At 39.9% G+C, this 22,959-nt stretch overlaps 1 protein-coding gene across 50 annotated transcripts in view; it reads right to left on the bottom strand.

Moving 5' to 3' along the window:
- Window positions 1-1,570: 1,570 nt before the first annotated feature.
- The window catches only part of RIMS2 (regulating synaptic membrane exocytosis 2), a 454,948-nt gene continuing 433,559 nt past the window's right edge, over window positions 1,571-22,959 (bottom strand). For 49 of the 50 annotated variants that reach the window (XM_089517761.1, XM_089517766.1, XM_089517768.1 and 46 more), the window contains 5 exons: window positions 12,199-12,340; window positions 10,160-10,272; window positions 7,096-7,197; window positions 5,183-5,322; window positions 1,571-4,694 (listed from right to left, as the gene is read on the bottom strand). In XM_089517761.1, the coding sequence (XP_089373887.1) occupies window positions 4,476-4,694; window positions 5,183-5,322; window positions 7,096-7,197; window positions 10,160-10,272; window positions 12,199-12,340 (716 nt within the window). In that variant the 3' untranslated portion in view covers window positions 1,571-4,475. Of the gene's footprint in view, window positions 4,695-5,182; window positions 5,323-7,095; window positions 7,198-10,159; window positions 10,273-12,198; window positions 12,341-19,472; window positions 19,729-22,959 lie in introns of those variants that run through there. The other variant, XM_089517811.1, reaches the window with a different exon arrangement.

Raw genomic sequence — 22,959 nt, 5'->3', positions numbered from 1 at the left:
GTGTGTGTGTGTGTGTGTGTGTGGATATTTTCAGACCACAGATGGTTGAATCCGTGGTTAGAAATCTTTGAATACCGAGGGTATCGTAATGGACCTTGAACTGGCTGAAATAATGAGTGTGATCCTCAAAATTAGTTTCGAGAATCATCTGAACTGAGCCACCAATGTAAGGGGATGGGGAAGGTAGCATTTCAAAATCAACCTTTATTAAGATCAACCAAAGTATCATAAGAGTGTAAGCTTTCGAGTTCTCCAGAGGTTCATCGAAAAGGCTGGAACAAAAATTGTCCAGTCTTGTCCTGGCTACAACAATCTAGTAAGAATTCAGAAGAACTAGGAAGTTTACTCACTGGTTTCTGCTCTTTATTGGGCCTCACGGTTGCCAAACTATGGGATATATATATAAAAACACACTTTCATTAGGATTCAAAGACATAGCTGCATTAGTCTGTATCAGCATGAAAAGGAGTTCTGTAGCACATTTGAAAGTAGCTGGGAGAAAGAAGTTTTTAGCATAAGCTTTTGTAGATTCAGACTACTGAGGTACCTGATGCCAGTAGGCAACTGATATAGACTAGACTGAGTCTGTGAAAGCTTATGTTAGAAACGTCTTTCTCCCAGTTAGTCTCAGAGGTGCTACAAGTTTATTATTTTTCCCCATTAGATTAGTAATGCTACTGAAGTGCAGAAAGGCAGGGCTGCTCTACAGTTGTTATTTTATATGCATGATAGAACAAGACAGACAAATAGCTAAATGTAATGTTGGGAATAATCCCATAGCCCTAAATCAAGATGGCTTGTTCTTTGGACAGGCTGCATTGTCTATGGTTTATTGTCACATTTATTGTTGTGTTCTCTACTGACCCAACATGTCAACTTCTATATAAAATGACCTTCATCTTAAAGTGTGAGAGTTTCTTTAAGTGGCTCGACCACCATGGAAGTTTTTAATCAGCTCTGGTTGTTTAATTTTCTGTGTGTGTGCATGCAGTTTAGCTATCCCAGTTACTTCAAAGATATATTTACACCATTATTTTAATATAATTACTGGACAGGGAGTACTGTTTATTAAGTTGTACATCTTAGAAATCACTTTTGACTTTTCTTTAATGAGTCTTTCACATTGCTGACTCATTAGTTCAATGGATAATTATTTGCAATTATATCTGTACTTTATATAAACTATCATGACTAATTTCAGCAACAGCCACTCATTCATGAACAACCCTTGTTGATAATGTGTCGAGATCAGTAAGTTTGGAATACCCTTTGATAGCCATAAGACACAAACACCTAAAGGCTTTTCATGAAATCCATAGTAAAAATTAGACCTGTGCTTCCACACATTTTAATGGACCTTGTATAGTGCTTCTGGGTAGGCTCAAGTTACAGCTAATGAATTCATTCCTTAATTAGCATATAATACTAATTATATTTCCTTAAAGTCTTTATTTTACTTCTGTCATCCAAGGAGATTGTCAGTGTCACTCGAGAGGGAAAGTATATCAAGAAAAAGAATCACTTAACACATTCTGTAAAGAAAATGTTTTATTTAAAGTGTTAAATAAATGCCATCACCAGAATGAATTTGATTTACATTAGTCGGTGTTAATTAACAGGCCTAATCTGTCCATTTCTCCCCCAACTTCAATTCTCTTTACTTTTAAAACAGACTATGTACAAGACAGCTGTGGTCACTGGAAGAATGCTATTTACATGACTAAAATATAAGCAGAGTTGCAGACATGTGGATATTAAAAAAAAAAAGTACAATCAACGTTTAAAATAAATACTGTATAATGACCAGGTATGTACAGAGCTTTCATACGGTCATATCTTTCTTGTACGAATTAAAAATAATTTTATATAGGAATATGCATAAAAGAATGCATTGACTGCATGTCACAGTATCAGGAAGAGTCTTTAAATAAATTTAAAAAAAATGTTTTTTCCCCTAGGGGACAATGCATTATTTTGGTATTCATCAGTAGTGTGTACCAACATAAATTATTTCAATCAATATAGCTTACCAGTCCTTTCATTTAAACTATATATAAAGTTTTTTTAAAAAAATCTCTCCTCCAGGCTAGATAATTTCTGATTGATACAAGGGCCCTGATACAGAACTCCGACCAGCAGCAACTTCTCTATTATTTACAAGATTAGAGATGCTCCATGAGCACATTTCCTTCCACTGGTGCAGAAATGGAGTTCTAGCTTGTTGTACGGTGCAATTCATTGGGCATTTTAGCTGCACATTTCCCATTCATTTCAGTAGTGCCCAGATATGGTGGATGGCCAACATTAATGTACTGTGCTCATTTTTCCTTCTATGTCTATCTGCACCTTATCAAATAAAAGGTATCAGGAAAATTTTCAATTCTTGCTTTTGCTCTCCTGATTCATGTACATTTGGGTTATTCAGTCTGTTGGGGGGGAGGTAACGTTACAGATCTTTTATACAAAATGAGAATATTTGTGTGCATGGCCTTAATTTAAACATTATGTATATTCAAATATTATTGCAATGATTTAACATTAAACAATAGATAGAGATTAAAGGCATCTAAAGACAGAGAGAGAAAAAGTGATGCACTTAAACAAGTTACATTCCCTTTCATCAGGAGATAATTAAAGACTTGGACTTACAATACTCCACACCTTTTCATCCCTCCTTCCCATAGTACTAAAATACCTGCTACGAGTGGCAGGTGTATGTTACTTCTTTGCATTTAGGCTCTTGGTGATGGTGTCAAAAATTATTAAACTGAATGTACTTTAAGGCGTTTAAAAAAATCAAAAGGTGCAATCCTGAAATCTCTTGGGGCATGTTGGTACCATTAAAGATTTAGTAGGTGCAGGATTGCAGCTCAGATTGTGACTTTTTAATGTCAGGCTCATATTCACCAATTTGCCATCACATGAAAACACAACAGAAGTTTAATTGCTATATATGGTGACCCTAAATGGGTAGCAGTTTGTTTGGCTCAGTGCAAATGATAAGATGCTGATATTTAGCAAGACTGTCATCTTGTTATTTCTTCAAAACCATCCAGAAATGATAGTTCAACCTTTGAATGAATGATGCTGGTGCTGAAAACAAATTTATTGAAGATGTTTTACAAATGGCCACATGATTCCAGTATTTTGCTGTAGAATTTAATTTGAAGGTGAGAAAAAAGAAAATAAGTTTCCATGCACTGTACAATAAACTGCAAAAAGTTCAATTTTTTATCAAATACATGCGGAATTATTGTAATGTACTCATCAAGCCATGTTGCAAAATTCTTTTCAACATGCTTGAAAAATGTCTTAACCAATATTTTTCTCAAAGATTTCAGAAATGCAGAATAACCTGCAACCCTGAACCAAATATGGAGCATGAGAGTAATCAGTCAAAAAGTAACGGTTTCAGAGTATAATGATCATCCTGGGAGGTAGGAAGGGAATGAGAGAGCAAAAGGAGGGAGGGGTAGACAAGAAGGGGAAAGAAGTGTACAATTTGCACATATTGTTGAACTTTACAAGGCTTGTACCTTTTACATTTAAATAAATTTCATATATTACACTTATTTGTTGTCACATAAACATAATTTTAAATATTTGCTAGAAATAATTAATTTTTCATTTATGTCTGCAAAAACACAGACCATGATTGGTTTAAAGAATGATAAACTTGGTGTGTCTTACCACCCTGTTGCATTCTCTCCCTTTTAAAACCATGCACTAGTGAAATTTATTTTAAAAATAATATAAATTGTTGAAAATGGCTGATTTATTCTTTTTTTGCAAGTTGCAGCCCCAAGAAAATAATTTTAAGTGTTCAGCATAATCTGTGTCCATGCAAAAAAGTGTCTTTAATTTCATACAGTACAGTTTAGCCACAGAATTTTGTTTTTCAGAGTCCACACACTGGATTTCACTCTAGCTATAGCTGAAGTTACGAAGCCTGCCACTGTAAGTCTTCAACCTTTCTGATAAGGCGAGTTTCCCCTGCTGTTAATAACTGCATTGACTTTCCTTTAATTGACCCTATTTTCTTCCATCTTTCCGATGACTTGTGGCATGGTTTCTTTGGGTAGCTCCATATTTCTGTGGCATAACCAGGCTTGGGGGCGGGGGCGGGCAGGACGGGGCAGATAACAAAATAGGAGCAAGAAAATAGATGTGCCATTGAAAGGGATTCTTGTTGCATGAGACAGCTTGATTCTTTATTTTAATCCATGGCTTCAGATTGGACTAAAAGTTGAGTGTCACTGAACTCCAGACCATTCAGTTCTTTCCAGCTCCACTCCTTCACCTGAGGACTTCCTTTAGAGCACAATGTGTGCAACTTCCTCTGAGAACACGGAATCGCTTTATAGCCCTAGAAACAGGCTTCAAAGACACAACATTAAGCATGCAGTGTTACCAGGGTTTGCGACCTGTTAATTTTTTTTGTAACGCTGGTTGCTATGACAACAGTTTCACAGCTGCTATGAACGAGCATAAGAAGGTCCTGTTGAACTTTCAAGAGATGATTGGGAAGCCCTTCTTGTAAGAGGGGCCAAAGTTGGATCTACTAGTGACGAAGGGGGGAAAAGTTTGAACCAGCCAATCACCATATTGGACAGGTCCAGTTCGTCTAACAGTATCTGTGCCACTCCCATGAAGGATTTGTGATCCATACGTCCATAATCTCCCCATACGATAATCTGTAGGGTGAAATAAAGGAAAGATTTCAGATGAGGATGGAATTGTACTTCAGATTAATATAATGAACAAGAACAGTGGAGGGAAGTACAAAACCTGCAGTCTGCATGTAGGGCTTTCCATTTTAATTTTATCCCAGGGTCACTAAGGTTTTATTCTTGCCACTGGTAATTCTACCACTGTCCTTTGTTAGTGCAAAAATGTGTTTTACCAATTTGCTTTTAAAGAAAGCATGTTTTCACTATCTACTGTATGTATAAGTAAATCTACACCCAGAAGTATGAAACCAGTTGTAAACATTTTAAAAAGGTAAAACAGAATTCCCTCTTTGCAAGGGCATGGGAAGTTCCATGGACACCGACTTGGGGATCCTAGGCTTAATAAACATTACCTGAAAACAGAATGAGGGGACAGTTGGTATTAGCCTCATTCAATGGACAATGATGAAATGGAAGGATATTTGAAACTCATGACTAAGAGTGCAAATTACCTGTAAAACTTTTCCTTGGGGACTCTCTTCAAATGACAACAGCTGCTGATAAAGAGGTTCCAGCGTTTTTCTTGCCACTTTTGTTTTCTTTTTGGCTATACACACTCCATTTTCTAGTAAATACACCTTTACATATGGTGCTGTGGGGAGAAAAACATGAAGAGATATTAGAGGCCAATTTTGCAAATTGCCTATGTCATTTTATCACTGCATACAAAATCTTGAGATAAAACTGATAAATACTTTAATTAAATACATCAGATCTGTGAACACACATTCCCAAGGGAAGTACTTCTACTTTTTTGGTCTCTGTGATTCACACATATGGAATATTAGCAAACTGATGCCATCTTGTATCAAAAGAAAGCATGGCCAATCCAAAAGATCTAGCCTGTAGTTTCTAACAAAGATTAAAAGTTTAAAGCATATAAATAACTTGGTGAAACAAATAACTAAATAACTTGAGGGAAGCAAGGTATTATCTTTACATAGAATATACTAATTGCTGTGCAAAAATGCAGCTTTTGTGTAGGAAATATGTTTTTGTGTGTGAAGTATGCAAGAGTTAGTATATTTGTGCAATTAATGGCCCAAATGCATAGATTTCTACAAAGTAAATGTATTTCTTATTCAAAAAGCAGTATTTTTTGTTCAGGAAATAATGTTTCTTGCCCCCAAATAGTACCTTTTGCACAGGAAACATGTTGCACGAAAACAAAGTGTATGGAGAAAAAAGCACATATATTTTCATGCAAATAAATACTCCAATTAATTGCATGTCCTGTTCTTTTCTTTGGTTGAGGCCATTTTTTTCCATCAAGGATGTAAATATTAGCAAAAACAACAGCAAGTACATTTCTATACTGCTTATCAATGCACTTAAGGCATTCCACATCTTACAAAGGCCTGAATTGTAAGAAATCATACCTCTTACATCTCTAGTGGATACTACATAAGATGGCAATTCCTTACCTCTGTTTGTAAGGAACTGCCATCTTATATAACACTATACAGCATTTGTATGGACTAGCATTTGTTAGGAATGCTTTGTATCATCTTTATCTCTAGCAGACATTGCTAGACTTAATTAATAGAAGAATGTAAATGCCTGTGTATAAAACACATAGGCATTGCAATAACTGGAGCATCTATTACAGCAGCCATTAATCTATTTTAGATAAAAACTAATAGCAATAGCATTTACATTTCTGTACAGCTTATCACTGAACTCAGCATTCTCTAAGCAGTTTACAATCTGTAAGTCAATTGCCCTCAACAAGCTGGGTATTCATTTTAGCGACCTATGGAAGGATGCAAGGCTGAGTCGACCCTGGAGCCCTGCCTCGAATTGAACTCACTACCTTGTGGCTCTGAATAGCTGCAGTACCGGCATTTAAGCACTGTGCCACTAGGGCTCTTCATTTTTTATTCATTTACTCATATTTAGAGAGTATTCTCCATATCCCAAGTGGGGAGAATGTACAGAATGGAGTAGCATATTCAGTATAGAAGGCAAATGACCTAAGAGCTTGTGGAAAATTGAGCTTCACATTGAAATGCACAGCCAGATCCTTCATAAATGTCACTAATACAATACAGTGGCCTACATAAAACAGCGAGTTTGCCTTGGCAAGAAGGTAATATACAAATGAAAGACCGCCTTATTTCAGTGCAAAACAAGGCATACAGCTTACTAGCTCTTCTGGTGGATGTAAAGACTGTTAGGAAGGTTAAGTACTGTAATTCAAGGGTAAATGGTGTAAAGTTGCAAATAAATACCATTAAACAAAAGAGTTTTACAGAGTTGGCTGGTAAGAAAAGACCACGGTTATTATGGCTTAAACGTTCAACAAATAAAATGTTCATGAACCTTCAGTGTACTCAGTTAAGAGATTTAAGCTCATTTCTCTTACCTGGCAGTGTCTTTGAACCTGGTTTTACAACAAGGCCTCGAGCTCGTATTATTTCCACTTCCAATTGTCCTTTTTTGTCCATCATTCCAACCTGGATATCACCTAAGTAGGAAAAAACCCACAGCTATTGCAATACAATTAAGCATGGTTTTATTAAAATAACTTATTAGTGACAAAGCATTTTTCCTTCCTCGTATTTTCTTCATGTAATTAGTCCTTATCTCATAAAGTTCATCTACATACAGGTAAGAGAAAAGGAATTACTTAGAAGACACACTTGACCAGAATCCCATTTTGCCTTTTCAGTGCAAGTGTCAACATGCTATAACCAGCCACCTAATGGAAAGTAGGCAGACCCTTTGTTCTTTTGTACAGTCAGACATTGGTACCCACGGGGGATCTGTTGTGGCCCACCCCCTGTGGATGAAAAAATGCATGGCCTCAAGTCCCGTTGTCCATAATGGAGGTGCAATGTGTGCACAGGTGCTACCGTAGCAACATGCACATGCCCCCATTGGGGACAACAGGGCTTATCATCCATGGATGTGTAAATCCGCAGTTGGCAAGCCCATGGATAGCAAGGCTCCACTGTATATTCTTCTGTTTTTTACTTTGTCAGCAGCTGCTGGGAGTAGAGTGCCACATTGGCCCCTCTGAACCCACCAGTGGCTGCAGTTCTTCCCAATGGTGTACGTGGTGCCATCCTGTTGAAATTCTGGGTGATACTGGCAAAATGGGATTTTTCCTCTCTAAAACACGGCTTGTGGGCAATGCACTCTTTGTTGTCAAGCTCAACAGAATTTTTGAGAGATTTCTTGGTGTCCTATTGAGCCTGAGAAAAAAGTGTGAGAAGATGGCAAAATGCTAACAGGGGACAGAGAAAAGGCAGAATTACTCAACACCTTCTTTGCCTCAGTCTTCTCAGAAAAGGAAAAGGGTGCTCAACCTGAGGATAATGGAGCAGAGGACAGAATAGGAGAATTTCAGCACAGAATAAGTAAAGAGATTGTACAGGAATATTTGGTTAATCTAAACAAATATAAATCTCCAGGACCAGATGAACTACATCCAAAGGTATTAAAAGAACTGGCAAATGTAATATCGGAGCCATTGGCAACAATCTTTGAGAACTCCTGGAGAACATGAGAAGTCCCAGCAGACTGGAGGAGGACAAACATTGTCCCTATCTTCAAAAAGGGGAAAAAAGAGGATCCCAACAATTATCGTCCAGTTAGTCTGACATCTATACCAGGAAAGATTCTAGAGCAGATCATTAAACATGGAGTCTGTCAACATCTAGAAAGCAATGCCATAATCACAAAAAGTCAACATGGGTTTCAGAGAAACAAGTCATGCTCTTTTTTTATATAAAATTACCAGCGTGGTAGATGAAGGGAATACTGTGGATATAGTATATCTTGTTTTCAGTAAGGCCTTTGACAGGGTTCCCCATGACATTCTTGCAAACAAGCTAGTGAAATGTGGTCTAGACAAAGTAACTGTTACATGGATTTGTAATTGGTTGACTGGCCGAACCCAAAGGGTGCTCAACAATGGCTCCTTTTCATCCTGGAAAGAAGTGACCGGTGGGTCTCACAGGGTTCTGTCCTGGGCCCATTGCTGTTCAGCATCTTTATCGATGACTTGGATGACAGAATTGGGGATATACTTATCAATTTCGCAGATGACACCAAATTAGGAGGAGTAGCTAATACCCCCGAGGACAGGATCAAACTTCAAAATGACCTGAAAGTTGGGCCAAAGCTAACAAAATGAATGTCAACATGGAAAAATATAAGGTACTTCACTTAGGGCGGAAAAAATGAAATGAACAGATATAGGATGGGTGACACCTAGCTGAATGAAACTACATGTGAAAGGGATCTGGGAGTCCAAGTAGACCACAATTTGAACATGAGTCAACAGTGCGATGCAGCAATAAAAGTATAGCATCTAGATCAAGGGAAGTAATAGTGCCACTCTATTCCACTCTGGTCAGGCCCCACCTGGAATATTGTGTCGAGTTCTGGGCACTACAATTTAAAAATGACATTGAGAAACTGAAGTGTGTCTAAAGGTGAAGGGTCTGGAAACCCTGTCCTATGAGGAACAACTTAGGGAGCTGGGGATGTTTAGCCTGGAGAAGAGGAGGTTATATGATAGTCCTGTTTAAATACTTGATGTCATACTGAGGAGGGAGCTAGCTTGTTTTCTGCTGCTCCAGAGACTAGGACCCGGAGCAATGGATGCTACAGGAAAAGAGATTCCACCTCAACATTAGGAGGAACTTCCTGACAGTAACGGCTGTTCAACAGTGGAACACACTCCCTCAGAGTGTAGTGGAGTCTCCTTCCTTGGAGGTCTTTAAACGGAGGTTGGATGGCCATCTGTCAGGGATGCTTTGATTTAGATTTCCTGCATGGCAGGGGGTTGGACTGGATGGCCCTTGCGGTCTCTTCCAACTTTATGATTCTATGAAAGTTGGCCTGTATCTGTGCACTGTTTTAAAGTAGAAAAGTGATTTTTTTGCTCTTGCCATGGTGCTATGTATCAGTGATGTGACAGAAAACTTGGTGAGGGAGGGCATGGCCTGTTTTATTTACTGTTTTTGTCCGGGGGGGGGGGAGTGTCCTTTGGACAATCTGGGAGCTAAAAATAGTCTAGAAAAAAATGGAGGTATCTGGGCCTTATGAATCTACCACTCCCCGGAACCATGCTATAGCCATTGCTGATTTATTGTTTTCTTTTAAGGTGTACTGTGTACTGTTTAATTGCTATTTTAAGGGGGTGGGATATTGGGATATGGAATTGTATTATTTTAACTGTAAGCCACCCCAGTTGTGTTCCACAGAGAGGCGGGATATTATTATTATTATTATTATTATTATTATTATTATTATTATTATTATTATATTGGAAGGGGGCACAAATAGCTACAAAAGGAATGGGGTCAAGGTTGCATGAAACATGTGGGCCACACTCCCTATCCTGTCCTGAAACAATCCAGTTAAGTCTCAGGTGAGTATAGTTTTGAGAAGCTAATTACAATGGCAAGAGTTCTTACCCATTGCAGGAGTAGCCAGAGTCTGACGCCCAACAAGTTGTGCAGGACCAAGTCCATCGAGAAAATCACTGAACTGGCTGTCTGCTGCCAACCGCACTCCAGGAAAGATCAAACTGGTGGAAAAGAGACTTATTTTTAATAACACATTTATATGAAAGTAAAATAAATTATAGACTGTATTATGAACTCAGCCCACAACAACACATTCATTTACATATACTAAATAGGGTCAAGGACAAAATAATTTTGTAGTTATTCAAAAATATTCAGTCACAGACAATTTTCATATATTCCAAAGTTAAAAACTTTCCAATTTCCCTCCAAATGTCATCTTTATCACAAAAAGGAAATTATTATTGTTAAGAATATAAATCTTGACTCCTATCACTTTGCCATTTATTCATATTATATTTGATAGTAAAGATCTTGTTCCATCATGTGCCTTACACTTACACCTAATTTTTGGCTTTGCTTGTTACAAAATGTAAAAGATGCTGGAAGCTAATGTGTTTATGTCTTATGTAGCATACTGACTGTCATAAACAAAGCCTGTTTTAAATAAGGATGAAGTTTTTAAATAATTATCCTACAGTTTTCAAGAAGACTACCTGTCCTTGACAAATACTGTTTGAGCAAAAGAAACATTTTCTGAGAAACCAAAGTTGTATGTTCTTACTGAATTGTTTTCTCAGGACTATATGAAAATCTTTTGAACTTTACTCAAATGTGAACTATGGCTAAATTTAAAGATGTAAGCACTTTGCAACCATTCAGAGTTGATGCAATCACAGTGCATTAATGTGGAATAGTCCAATCTGTCCTGGATATGGTTATTACACATTCTTTAAAAAAATCTCATGAATTGCAGGGATGAGATGACCACTTCCCTCACATACGTACATGACTTCATTGTGCCCACACTGAATGTCTGACTTTGCTTAGCATGCACTATCCAGTAGTATTTGCCAGTCATGGATCTTGAATGGTTTTTATATGTGTATGTTTGTTAGTGTATAATTTGATATGTAACTAAAAGCTGATGTGCACTCCATACCAGAAACATGAAAACTATTAATCGTCTCCTCAAAATGCAACACTAAATAAGCTGCCATGCTTTAGTTCAAAAGTGGGGAACTGTCAGACACCCTCCCCCCAAATCAGAAAACCAAATTCTGAGTCACATCTTGCTGGAAAAAGGGGCCCTCCTCCAGAAGAAATAAAAAATACGCCAAAATATTATGGATCAAATCCATACTGCAGAATTAATGCTGTTTGGCACAGCTTTAATGCCATGACTCCATGCTGTGGAATCCTGGGATTTGTAGTTTGTTCTAGCACCAGAGCTCTCTGACAGGGAAGGTTAAATATCACACAAAAGTTCGGATCCTAGAATTACATAGCACTGAGCCATGACTGCTAATGCAGTCTTAAACTGCATTATTTCTGCAATGCGGATGCAGTTCTAGTCTTCTTCTGATTTCTTGACTGTAGTTTCCACTCTGATTACTGACTAAGCTAAAGTATAGACCTTGGACAACATCCTCCTTTTCTAGTATTGGTAGACTTTAGAGTAGGAACTAAAAGCTTCCCAGGAATGAAGAGGTGCATTGATTGCTCCCCTCATAAGACTTCAGGGGATGCACACCTCACAACAAACCTTCCAAATTTGACACATGCTCCCCCAGCCCACAGTGGAATTCTGCTCAAGACAGCCTGTCAAGACCACATTTCTGTTGGGAAACAAGGTCTTTGTAAGTTGTATTTCCCAGCAGAATTGGTTGAATTTTTGTGGGGTTGGAGACCCAGAGGGAGAGAACACAAAGGACTGGACTGAGTATTTCCTGTTGGGCCTCCCATAACAGGCATATTCCTTCCATGACTAAATCTATCCAGAAAATATAGGGGGTGAAAGCTTCACTACATGAAAGCCCAATTTGACAAAACACCCAGTGAGGGAGGGGAGAAGGGGGATTAATGGTCTTTTCTTCAAACATTTTGATCTTAAAATTCAACAAAAGAAACAAACACCTCAGACTTACTTCCCCTCAGAGCTGTAACTATTCATGCTGCCATCAGCAGATTCCCGGCTTGCTTGACGTGTCATCCAGTTTCTCATCTCCACGGCCAACCCAGTTTCTGTGCTTCTCTGGACTGTGCTCTTTAACTTTTTGCCACCTGCTTCTAATGAAATATAACAAAATGCTTAGTAGTTATAAGATGTCTGATTATCAGAAATATCTGGAAGAGAATAAAACTATTTCATGCCACATGGTTTTTAATAGATCACATTTTAAAAAAACAAATAAACATATGTATTTGTGTGTAGTTGAGTGTGACAACTGTTTAAAATATATTGTATTGCTTTTTATCAGCAACACTAGCTATAAACATGGAAACATAATTGTGAAATTCATTAAATTCATAGTCAAACAGATTTGTATTGCGTGCATGAAAATAGCTATGTTTAGATAACAATTCCCACTCCAACAATTATACTGGAACAACAATATTAAGTCATAATGTATCATGGCACCCATTGTAGTAATCATTATAATTGGTTTGAACACACGCAATGAAAATTACACAGTGTGCAACATAGTTAGAAATAGGTTTAGCCATAAATTTTAAGTTTGGGATATTTTTAAAATAACAGTTGTCAGGGAATCATCCATAGCTGGTTAAAACAACACAGAAGCAGAGATATAGTATTCAAATTTGCTATTTAAACTCTTCAGTTTTTATGCCTTCTCTTTTATGTCCTCCACAACATCTAAAAGCAGTGGATTGTATCCAAACGTCTTTCTACTAGAAGAAAAGACAATGCTGGTAGAACATGTCTCCCCTCACTTTCATACCCTCTGCTCCAGCTTTTCACACATAATCTGCCCTCCTGAAGAAGAATTGGGAACAAGGGAGGGAGAAGAAGGGGGCATACTACCGCTCAATGAGAAAGCTACTCACACCGTATTTGATATTGTCCAATGTTACTTTATTGACAAACATCTGAAGCTAGAACCATCAATCACATCAATTGCAAAATCTGCAATAGTAATTAAAGCTTTAATTGTATTTGCAATGATGGAAAAATTAATTCATGTTTCCTTGTGCAGACTTCAGTTTCAAGTACTTTCAAATAACTGCACAGATCTTATCAGGAACACCGTATGCACTTGTTTTCTGACACACACTGTTCTGTAGGAGGTCCAAACATGTTGCTTCCCTGATACAGTGTATTGCATGCTAAGTACTGCATTGGTGTTACCTTGAAACTTTGACTCATATATCTTATTTATTCTGGATTAATCATAACCGAAGACTGCTAGCAGTCTCAACAATAAGGCTCTGGGCCTTATACTTGCTTCCTCCACTGATTAAAGGAAGTCTTACCTGTTACCCAAGAACATGTAAAAGCATGCCTAATTGGATTTTACATCATTGTTGTCTCTCTCTTTTCTTTCTTTCTTTCTTTTTTCTTTTTTGGTCATTGTTGAAGTCTGAAATCTCCACCAACCTTGCACAATTATCAAAATACCCCCAAGATTCAACTTTTAGTTGCAGCAGCCCTTCCTGGACATTTAGTGGCCACTGGAAAATATGGGTGGGGTGCATTGCAGTAGCATCTGTTTATGTCCCTTAAACTCAGGTGTAGGAAACTAGTACAGAATCCTAGTCCCCAAAGAGATCTTGGAGAGCCACATCAGTTCATGTCCATTAAACTCAGGGGTAGGCAACTAGTAATGTGACTTTTAATATTTTTTACTCACATGACAGTCCTAAATATGTATTCCTAAAAGGTTTCAACAACAAGAGTATCTATTTCCTTCAAGAAAATGTTAGCAGTTTTGCAGTTGTCACTAGTTTTGAATTACGGGAAAGAAAAGAAAGGTCAGGCTAATCTCTGTTCTGGGAAAATGTATTTTTGTGAACACACACACACACAAAACCCAGAGCTGTTTTTCAAACCACTGGTTCATATTGGTGGTTCTCACTCTTATAGACCCATTTTCGATAGATAAATACATACCTTTGAACTGAACTGAGAAACAAACACCAGCTAATAGCAGAGTGATAATCTAGGCTGGTGTCCTATACATATTTACTTGGGAAACGTCTTCTCAACTCCCATCCTGTTGGGATGGTTTACACAGGTTAATTTGTTGCAACACTGGCTCCTACTTATCCAATTAAAATGGATACTTCCTCACTTCCTATCCACATTTTTTAAGGATATGGATAGGAATCAGAGGCCCATGGTCCAGAGGATGTGTATGGGGTGGGGGCTGCCAATGTTGACAGGATCATTGGAAAAATTACTCATATCACGTGGTGCTTTATCTTCATTCTTCTTGGCTTATAAAAAAGGGGGAGGAAGAGATCAGTTGGGAAGGTGATAACAGTGAACACCTCTTTACAAAAGGTGATGCCACCATGCCTGGAAAAAGAGAATGGTGCAACCCCTGTACAGAAAAACTCCCCAGAACCCACCTAAAGAGTAATTTCCAGTTAGTATTCAATATTCAAGTCTCAATAAACTCCATTATTGAACCATGTCTGATTTCTGGATTAGATAAATTACTTAATCTAAAAAGACTCCTTTCATTATGGACAGTAACTCCTTTCATCAGTGGATGGACTGGACAAGGGGAATATGTCCCTGTTGGTTCTGTTGGACCTCTCCATAATACACTTCATACGTAGCCATAAATTTCACGTAAAATATATTGTTGTTGCGTGCCTTGAAATAGTTTCTGAATTATGGTGACTTTACAACAAAACTATTGTGAAGTTTTCTTGGCGTGATTTGTTTAGAGGCAGTTTGCCATTGCCGCCCTCTGAGGCTGAGAGAATGTGACTTGCCCAAAGTCACCCAGTGGGTTTACATGGCTGAATTGAAATTCAAACCTATGTTTCCCACGAATTCTTTCCATAATATGCTCCACAGTATACTACTAAGTATGCAAAGCTTAACAATTCCCAGTAACCTCAAAATAAGATATGGCACAAGTTTGTTGTATTCTGCCTGAGGCTAGTAGGGTTGGAAATAATGGACTGCCTAAGACAGTTTTTTGGCTGCTTCTTAAATATTGCAGGGTGGGTTGGCTAGTAAACATGGCTGTGAAATAGTAGGAAGTGAAAATCTCTTTGAAAGTGTCTGTCTGCAAATTGATTAGCTCTTTAGTGTGGGACCACCATGTTTTTTAAAATACAAAACCAGTGAAATAGTCTCTGTCTGCATAGAAGACAAAAGTAATATTACGTTTTTAAAAAAAGAATTCAGATAGGTCCAACTCATATGCTTATTCCACACATGGTTCCAAGTTTTTGTCTGCTTATAGTGGATCTTTCCACTGATTGATGCATTAATGCTCATTAATGAGTGCAAATAGCAATGTGATGTGCCATCTCTAATCTTCTAATAAAAAAGAATACAACAACAAGAAGAAAACAGTAATGGGATTTAAAAAAAAGACAAAGCAAGAAGACCTGGACTGCAAGAAGGAACTTTCAAAAGCTCCTGTTCCAGTGTTCAAAAAGATAAATTACTGGTAAGAAGAGAATTACGTTCCTAGGAACATGCCCTTTGGAAATTACTGATGAATCCTTGTCTCTGGGCTGCAGTATAGCTGCAAAATCCATAATTGGAAATGTACAGAGAAAAAAAGGATAATTGAGGTCCAAAACACACTGCAGAAATAATCCAGTTTGTGACCACTTTCACTGCCCTGGCTCAATGCTAGGGAATTCTGGAAACTGTAGTTTTGTGAGACACAGACTTCTCTGCCAGAGCACTCTGATGCCACAATAAACTACAATCCCCAGGATTCCCTAGCACCGAGCCAGGGTAGTTAAAGCAGTTTCAAACTGGATTATCTCTGTAGTATCTTTTGGACCTCAGATGACCAATTCACTGCAAGTATAACCTAATCTGGGAAGAAGACCAAAACAACAAAAAAAGTTGTTGCAGGATGCAGGATGGCTGTAACATTCAGTCCTTAATGAGACTATTTCTAGCAGAAACAGGCTGAACTAATGGATGTTTCCCCAATAGGCAACTCAAGAAGGTTTTTTCGAATTACATAATTAACAGGAGGTCTCAACTGGAATAGCAAAAACAAGAGTATTACTGTTCCGCATTAAGCATGCAAAATAATAAAAGCTTGTCTGCACTTCAGTTAACCATTATCTATCTATCTTGATGTCATACTTCTGGAGTAAACATTCAAGTATTTTTTAATGTTTATGTCTTTATTGTTATATAGAGATTCAGCTGTTGTCAAGTATCACAAACAAGCAAGCAAGCATGCAAATAAACAAACACAAAAACCAGGAGATAATTGCCAGTAAATCTTACATAACTCTAAATAAATACTAATCCTAATATCATAATCCTCCAGTTTTATGTTGTTTGCATGTTAATTTTAATAGCAATTCTGTATAATCCCATGAGCATTTCCATAATTTGTGGACGCTGGATTTCAGAGATTTATATCATTTAAAATGTGTGTTCTTAATTGCTATACCTTCTTTGAATGAGAGCCTGAAATAGCAACAAAAATAATGGCAAACAGCTTTGAAGCCTTGGGGCAAGAAGGATCCATTCCAAACATTAGTCCTAATCTAGATGACACCATGCAAGCAGGATTCAAGTACATCAAGGAGGGTATTCATCAACATAGCAGTGGGCTAACATAGCAATAGCATTAACATTTCTATACTGCTTCATAATGAACTCAGCACTCTCCAAAAGGTTTACAACGTGTAAGCCAATTGCTCCTAACAAGCTGGGTACACTGATGGAAAGCTGAATCAACCTTGGAGCCCTAGGATCCAACTCACAACCTTGTGGTTGCAGTACTAGCATTTAAGCACTGTGTCACCAGGGCTATGAATGGTCTAGATCAGTGAGTCTCAAAGTAGGCAATATACCCCTCCAGAGGACAGTGGAAAGGTCCATGAGGACATTGAGGGGAAAGGGGGGGGCAGCAGGGAGGTGCTTAGTCAAAGTATTGGTGTGCAAGACAGACAAGGGAAAACAGCAGCTTTAAGGGTCATGATGAGGGTAAGGGCTGTATGAAACACCTCTTCAGGTTCCCTTAAAATCACCGCATAGCCTTGGTGATCACTTGTGTGGTGGTGTCTCCTACTCTTCACCTCCCTATTTGACTGTACTCTCTTAGCCATGTCTTTTGCTAGTAGTGGTGGCTGGGAAATTCTTGCAAGGTTTGGGTGCTGAGCATTACTTCCATTGCTATGAGCAGCACTAATTTGGGACAGACTGGCTGACTGGGGCAAGGAGCTAGAGCACATAGTGGTGAGGGCAAAGTAGTGACAAATAGGGGCTTTCAAATGTGGGACTCTGCTTCAGCTTTGAGAGCTTTGCCAAGACTTGGCTGGCAGGTTGACGCTGCACTGCTGCTGCTGCTGCTGCTGCTGTTTTTCATCTGACAGGCTGATAGAAGAGGGCAGCAGAAAAAAAAAGGGAGGGGGGTTGAATGCTTGAAGTTGTGTGGGGAAGGCATGTCTCTGGGATCAATTTTTGGAAAGAGGGGTTTTTTTTTTTGCCTTGGAGTGTTTCCTGCAGTTAAAATCTCTCCCTTTTCTCATCTATGCCAGTCTCTAGTCCAGAGTACGTGGCCTCTACATATGCACCAGCTGCACCCCTCTCCACGTCGACAAAGGATTGAGAGTCCTTCCATGGCAGGGAGAAGCGCCTGGTCATCTTGAGAGTAGCAACTGAGCAGCTGGCTGAGCAATTATCAAGAGGCCTCTTGCCCACATTGGCCTTTCCCACAAGGTCAGCACGGGCACTGCCAACTGATCAGTTGCTGCTCCCAGAGTGACAAAAGGAGCAGCAGCCAGGATTGGTTGTTTTGAATTTGCAGTACTTAATATCATGAGCTATTTTGGGGGGGGGGGGGGGGGTAGAATTGTCACCAAAAAGGAAAGTGGGTAGTAGCCCAGAAAGTTTTGGGAACAATAATCTAGATGTACAGTCAGGATTTCAGTTCCCATCAACCTAATCAGCATAGTCAAAAGTAGTACAGTGCGTCCGCATTTTACGTGGGCGTGCCATGCACCGGAAGAGCCCTTCATGCGCCCCGGTGCGGGGCCCTTCATGCATATCTAAGGAAGTAGACTTAAATCTAGCTCATGCTGCCAACTTCTTTCTTTCAGTTAGTCTCAAAGGTGCTGCAAGATCTCTCTACATATTATCTGTATTCACATGTATGTGGTGTAGTGGTTTGAGTGTTGGACTATGACTCTGGAGGAACATACTCAGGGGTCGTCATGTTGGCCATGTAGCAAAGTGCAAAAACATCCAAAATCCACCATTCCTTTATTGGGTCAAAGAAATGTACAAAAGTCATGTTTCAAGCTTTCAAAGCTTCAGTGGATTTTTCAGCAGGCAAAGATGTTAAAAATCAGACAGGAGAAGAAAAGAAATTGAGAAGATGTTAGTCCCAAAGGAGATCCTGTGGCTTCACAAAAGATGGGGAGCAACTTGGATTTGTCTTGCAAATGGGACTGAAATATCCTTTATTTCCTGGAGTAGCCACATGGCCAAAAAGGGGGGGGGGGGCACCTGCATGGCCTTCCCTCCAAAAATACCTGAACTGGGAACAGCCACATCTTGACAAAATGCAGCTTTGGTGGGACTAACATCCTCTTAATTTGATCCCTCTGGTATGCTTTTGTATGGTTCTTCCATATGAGAGCCAGTGTGGCAGAGTGGCTTAAGCACTGGACTATGAGTCTCAGCTCAGCCAGGAAACCCACTGGGTGACCTTGGGCCAGTCACACTCTCTCAGCCTCAGGGAAGGCAATGGCAAGCCTCTGCTGAACAAATCTTGGAGGGGGGAACCATGACAGGTCCGACATAACTCAGAAAGGACGTGAAGGCACACAACACACACACACACACATTTTATAGCATCTTTGCTTCATAAAGAAGCCACTGGAGCTTCAAAACTTTCAAGCATGCAGTTTTGCCCTGTGGTTGGCCCAGTAAAAGGCATCATCACTGCTTGGTGGCTTTTGTGTATCATTGTACTCCAGAGACCAGGGTTCGAATTCCCACTCAGCCATGAGACTACCAGCCTATAAGGAAACATGGGAGAGTACTTGCCTATAGGAGTCACTGGGGAATACTTGCCCATAGAGAAGCGTAGGAGAATAGTTACTTATAGGGAAACCCTGGGGGTGTCTCCTATGTCCCTCTATGGGCAAATATCCCGCAATGATTCCGGATGGGCCTCTCCTCTTGCCCTCAGGAGAAACCTTGGCCCCTTTCGGCCCCCGTCCCTTCCCTCACCTCTCTTCCCGGCCTCGCCGTCCTCCTCCTCCTCCTCGTCCTCCTCCTCCAGGGAGTTCATGCAGGGGAAGTAGCCGGCCAGCGCCTCGAAGGAGGCGGAGAGGCTGCTCCAGCTGGGAGAGCGCTCCATCCTGCGGGCCCCGACCGCGCTCTGGCGACCCATCCTGACAGCGACGCCTGGGCCACTGGCCTCGAACCAGAGCGCGATTCCCGCCCGCCATCTTAGAACTTGGGACGTCACTCTCCGCGGCGGCCAATCAGCGGACAGCTCCGGGACCCCCCCCCCTCGAACGGGGTCCCCTTGCAGCCCCGCAGAGGACCCAGTTCCAGGGAGAGCACGGAGCTGGTCGCTGATTGGCCCCCGCGGAGAGTGACGTCCCACCCAGGAGCCCCTCTCAACCAATGGGAACGCGCCAAGGGTCACTCACTCACTCACTCACAAGCGTTGTCCCCTGACATAATGTTGGCTTTGGCTCTAGACCACCTGAAGTTTTCCTGATGCAATCCATGAAGGCTTCTTGAGAAACCCAGCCTTCTCTGCCCCAAAGGAGCCTTCACAGGGCTCTATGAATAAATGTTAATAATAATAATAATAATAATAATAATATGGCTGTATTAAGACTGGGATCGGTATGTAGAGAGATCTTGTAGCACCTCTGAGACTCACTGAGAGAAAGAAGCTGGCAGCATGAGCTTTCCTAGACCAAAGTCTGCTTCCTCAGATGCATCTGATCCAAATGCATCTGAGGAAGTAGAATTCAGTCTATGAAAAACTCATGCTGCCAACTTCTTTATTTAGTCTCAAAGGTGCTACACTATCTCTCTAACCGTATTACAACTCATCAAATACATTTTAAAAACGTTTACACACGTTTCCCTTCCTAGATTCTCGGGGATCTGTTGCCTTGTCTGTCTTTAAATAAACTTCAGTTTTCCCTCTTTTTGTTTAAATAACAGCTATTGACTTCTCAGGATCACACCTGATGGACAAGGTCAAGATGGACAAAACTAGGTGGTGTTTTGGGGTTCTTTTTGCAAATTGTGCTGGGCGGGCCTTGCCTTGCTTACTAACTAAACACAGGGGCCTGTCCTTAACTTACTCTCTCTATATATATGTATGTATGTATATGTAGTGAGATCTTGTAGCACCTTTGATACTAACTGAAAGAAAGAGATTGGAATCATGAGCTTGAGAAAGTTGACAAATACATCTGAGGAAGTAGACTTAAGTCTATGAAAGCTCATGCTGCCAACTTCTTTCTTTCTCTGAGTCCCAAAGGTCCCACAGGATCTCTCTACATATTGATTCTACACACTAAGATTTATATATATATAACAGTTGGTCCTTCTCATTTGCGGTTTTGGCTTTCACAGCTTTGATCAATATGTTCTCTCTAGGAATCCTAGGGTCCTTCAGTGCAACTCTGCCAGAAGTTGACTATAGTGTTGTGCCGGAGAACCTAGACGTTCCCTAGAGAAAACGCTTTTCTAGGCATTTCTAGGTCCTCCAGCATGAGTCTATGATGAACCTCTGTCAGATGCTGACCATTGAAGTGCACTGGAGGACTTAGAGATTCCTAGAGAACTGTTCTTCAGTAGAAAGAATAGTGTTTGGTTTTTTATTTGCACTTTCCCCACATTCACAGGGTCCTTCATCCCTAAACCTAGCAAATGTGGAGGGACCACTGTATGTATGTGCCAAGAAAACCCCACAAGAGGTTTGCTTTAGGGTCACCATACATCAGAAACAAACTGAAGGCACACAATATATACACACACATTATATTATATATACACACATATATACGCAATACTTTGTATTGTACTTTTGTAACATAAAACATGCTATCAACTTTTTTCCCAGTTAATCTCAAAAGTGCTATGAGATTCCTTTGCATAACATTATATTATATACACACACATACATATACACAATACTTTTTGCTGTACTTTTATAACATAAAACATGCTATCAACTTTTCTCAGTTAGTCTCAAAGGCACTACAAGATCCCTTTGTATAACATAAAACATCAAAAAACAAACAGACAAACAGACCAACAACTCAATTACACAGATAACCAATACCACAGAACACCAATAAAACCCTCGTAGATAGATACTAAAAATCTATCCTAAAATCTACTAAACTACGTTATCCCTAACTCCCCATCACACCTATTGTGTGCATTCAACTTGTTTCCAGCAATCCTAAGGCGACACTATCATGGGTTTTTTGGGCAAGATTTCTTCAGAGATTTGCCATTGCCTTCTTCTGAGGGTTTTATGGCCAAGTGGGGAATCAAACCCTAGTCTCCAGAGTCATAGTCCAACACTCAAGCCACTATACCATGTTGGCTCTCAGTAATAGCAATAGTTTTTGTTCTAATTTCCACTTATGACAACCCTATGTTGAACCTATCATGGGGGTTTCTTGGTGAAATTTGTTCAGAGGAGGTTTGCCACTGCCTTCTCCTGAGCTGCATAATAATATACAGTATGATTTGGAGGTAGCCTTGCCGGACACTGTAGTTGCCAGCCCCTTTCTTCAAGCATGCCCCCCTCACCATATTTTTTCCAATGGGGGGGAAAAACAGTGGAGAGAGGGCACTGGGCTAGTGGCACCATCCAGTACCCCAAAGTGGCCTCCTTAAGGGAAGGGCTGGCAGGGAGAGATCTGGGATTTGGTATCTGGAACACCTTTAAGCCAACAGTACTCAATTCATCCTCTGGCTTTTGCCTAATTATAACTTCAAGGAGAAACACCCAACATTTCCACTTGCCATTTCCAAGGTAATACTGCCAGAGAATGCCTTGAGTAGCAATGAGATTCAACCCCCCCCCACACACACACACACACCTTTAACAAGTCCAGTTAGGCGCTGGTGATTCAAAGCACCACAACATCTTCAGGGAGAATAACAGAATCATGGAGTTCAAGTCCAGTCAAAGCACCCCAACAGATGGCCATCCAACCTCTCTTTAAAGACCTCCAAAGCAGGAGAGTCTACCATACGCGAGCATCCAAGCTTCTCCTACCTACCGTTCAGTTCTGGAGCAGGAAAGGTAAGCATGGCAGATGCTCTACAGGTGTTCTTGCAATGCTAGCCTTTAAGCTAACATAGGAAAACTGCAAAATCAAAATGCCCTGTTTGCTCTACTTTCATTTCCTTGTCCTCTTTGATATTTTGCACTCATATCATTCACTTGCATTATTTAAAATTCTGATGGAAACTTTTGGTCAGGTGAGCAAGTTAACATCCTTCCTGTCTTTCCCCTGGAGTAGATCATCAATTAAAGCAACTAAAGTCATTTCATTGCTGTACCCTGACCAGAAATCAGATTGAAATGGGCCCAGAGAATCTCGTTCCTCCAAGAACTCCTGAAATTGTCCAGCCACCACACCCTCCAGCACCTTGCCCAAAAAGGAGATATTTGCTGCCGGGCAGTAGTTTTCATATACAACTGGGTCCAGGGAGTTCTTCAGGA

Source organism: Sceloporus occidentalis, unplaced genomic scaffold, assembly GCF_023333645.1.
Source record: "Sceloporus occidentalis isolate IW3139 unplaced genomic scaffold, rSceOcc1.0.p SCAF_3, whole genome shotgun sequence".
NCBI classification, from domain to species: Eukaryota; Metazoa; Chordata; class Lepidosauria; order Squamata; family Phrynosomatidae; genus Sceloporus; species Sceloporus occidentalis.
Note: the sequence above shows the minus strand (reverse complement) of the source record. Positions and strands in the feature narration are given on the sequence as shown.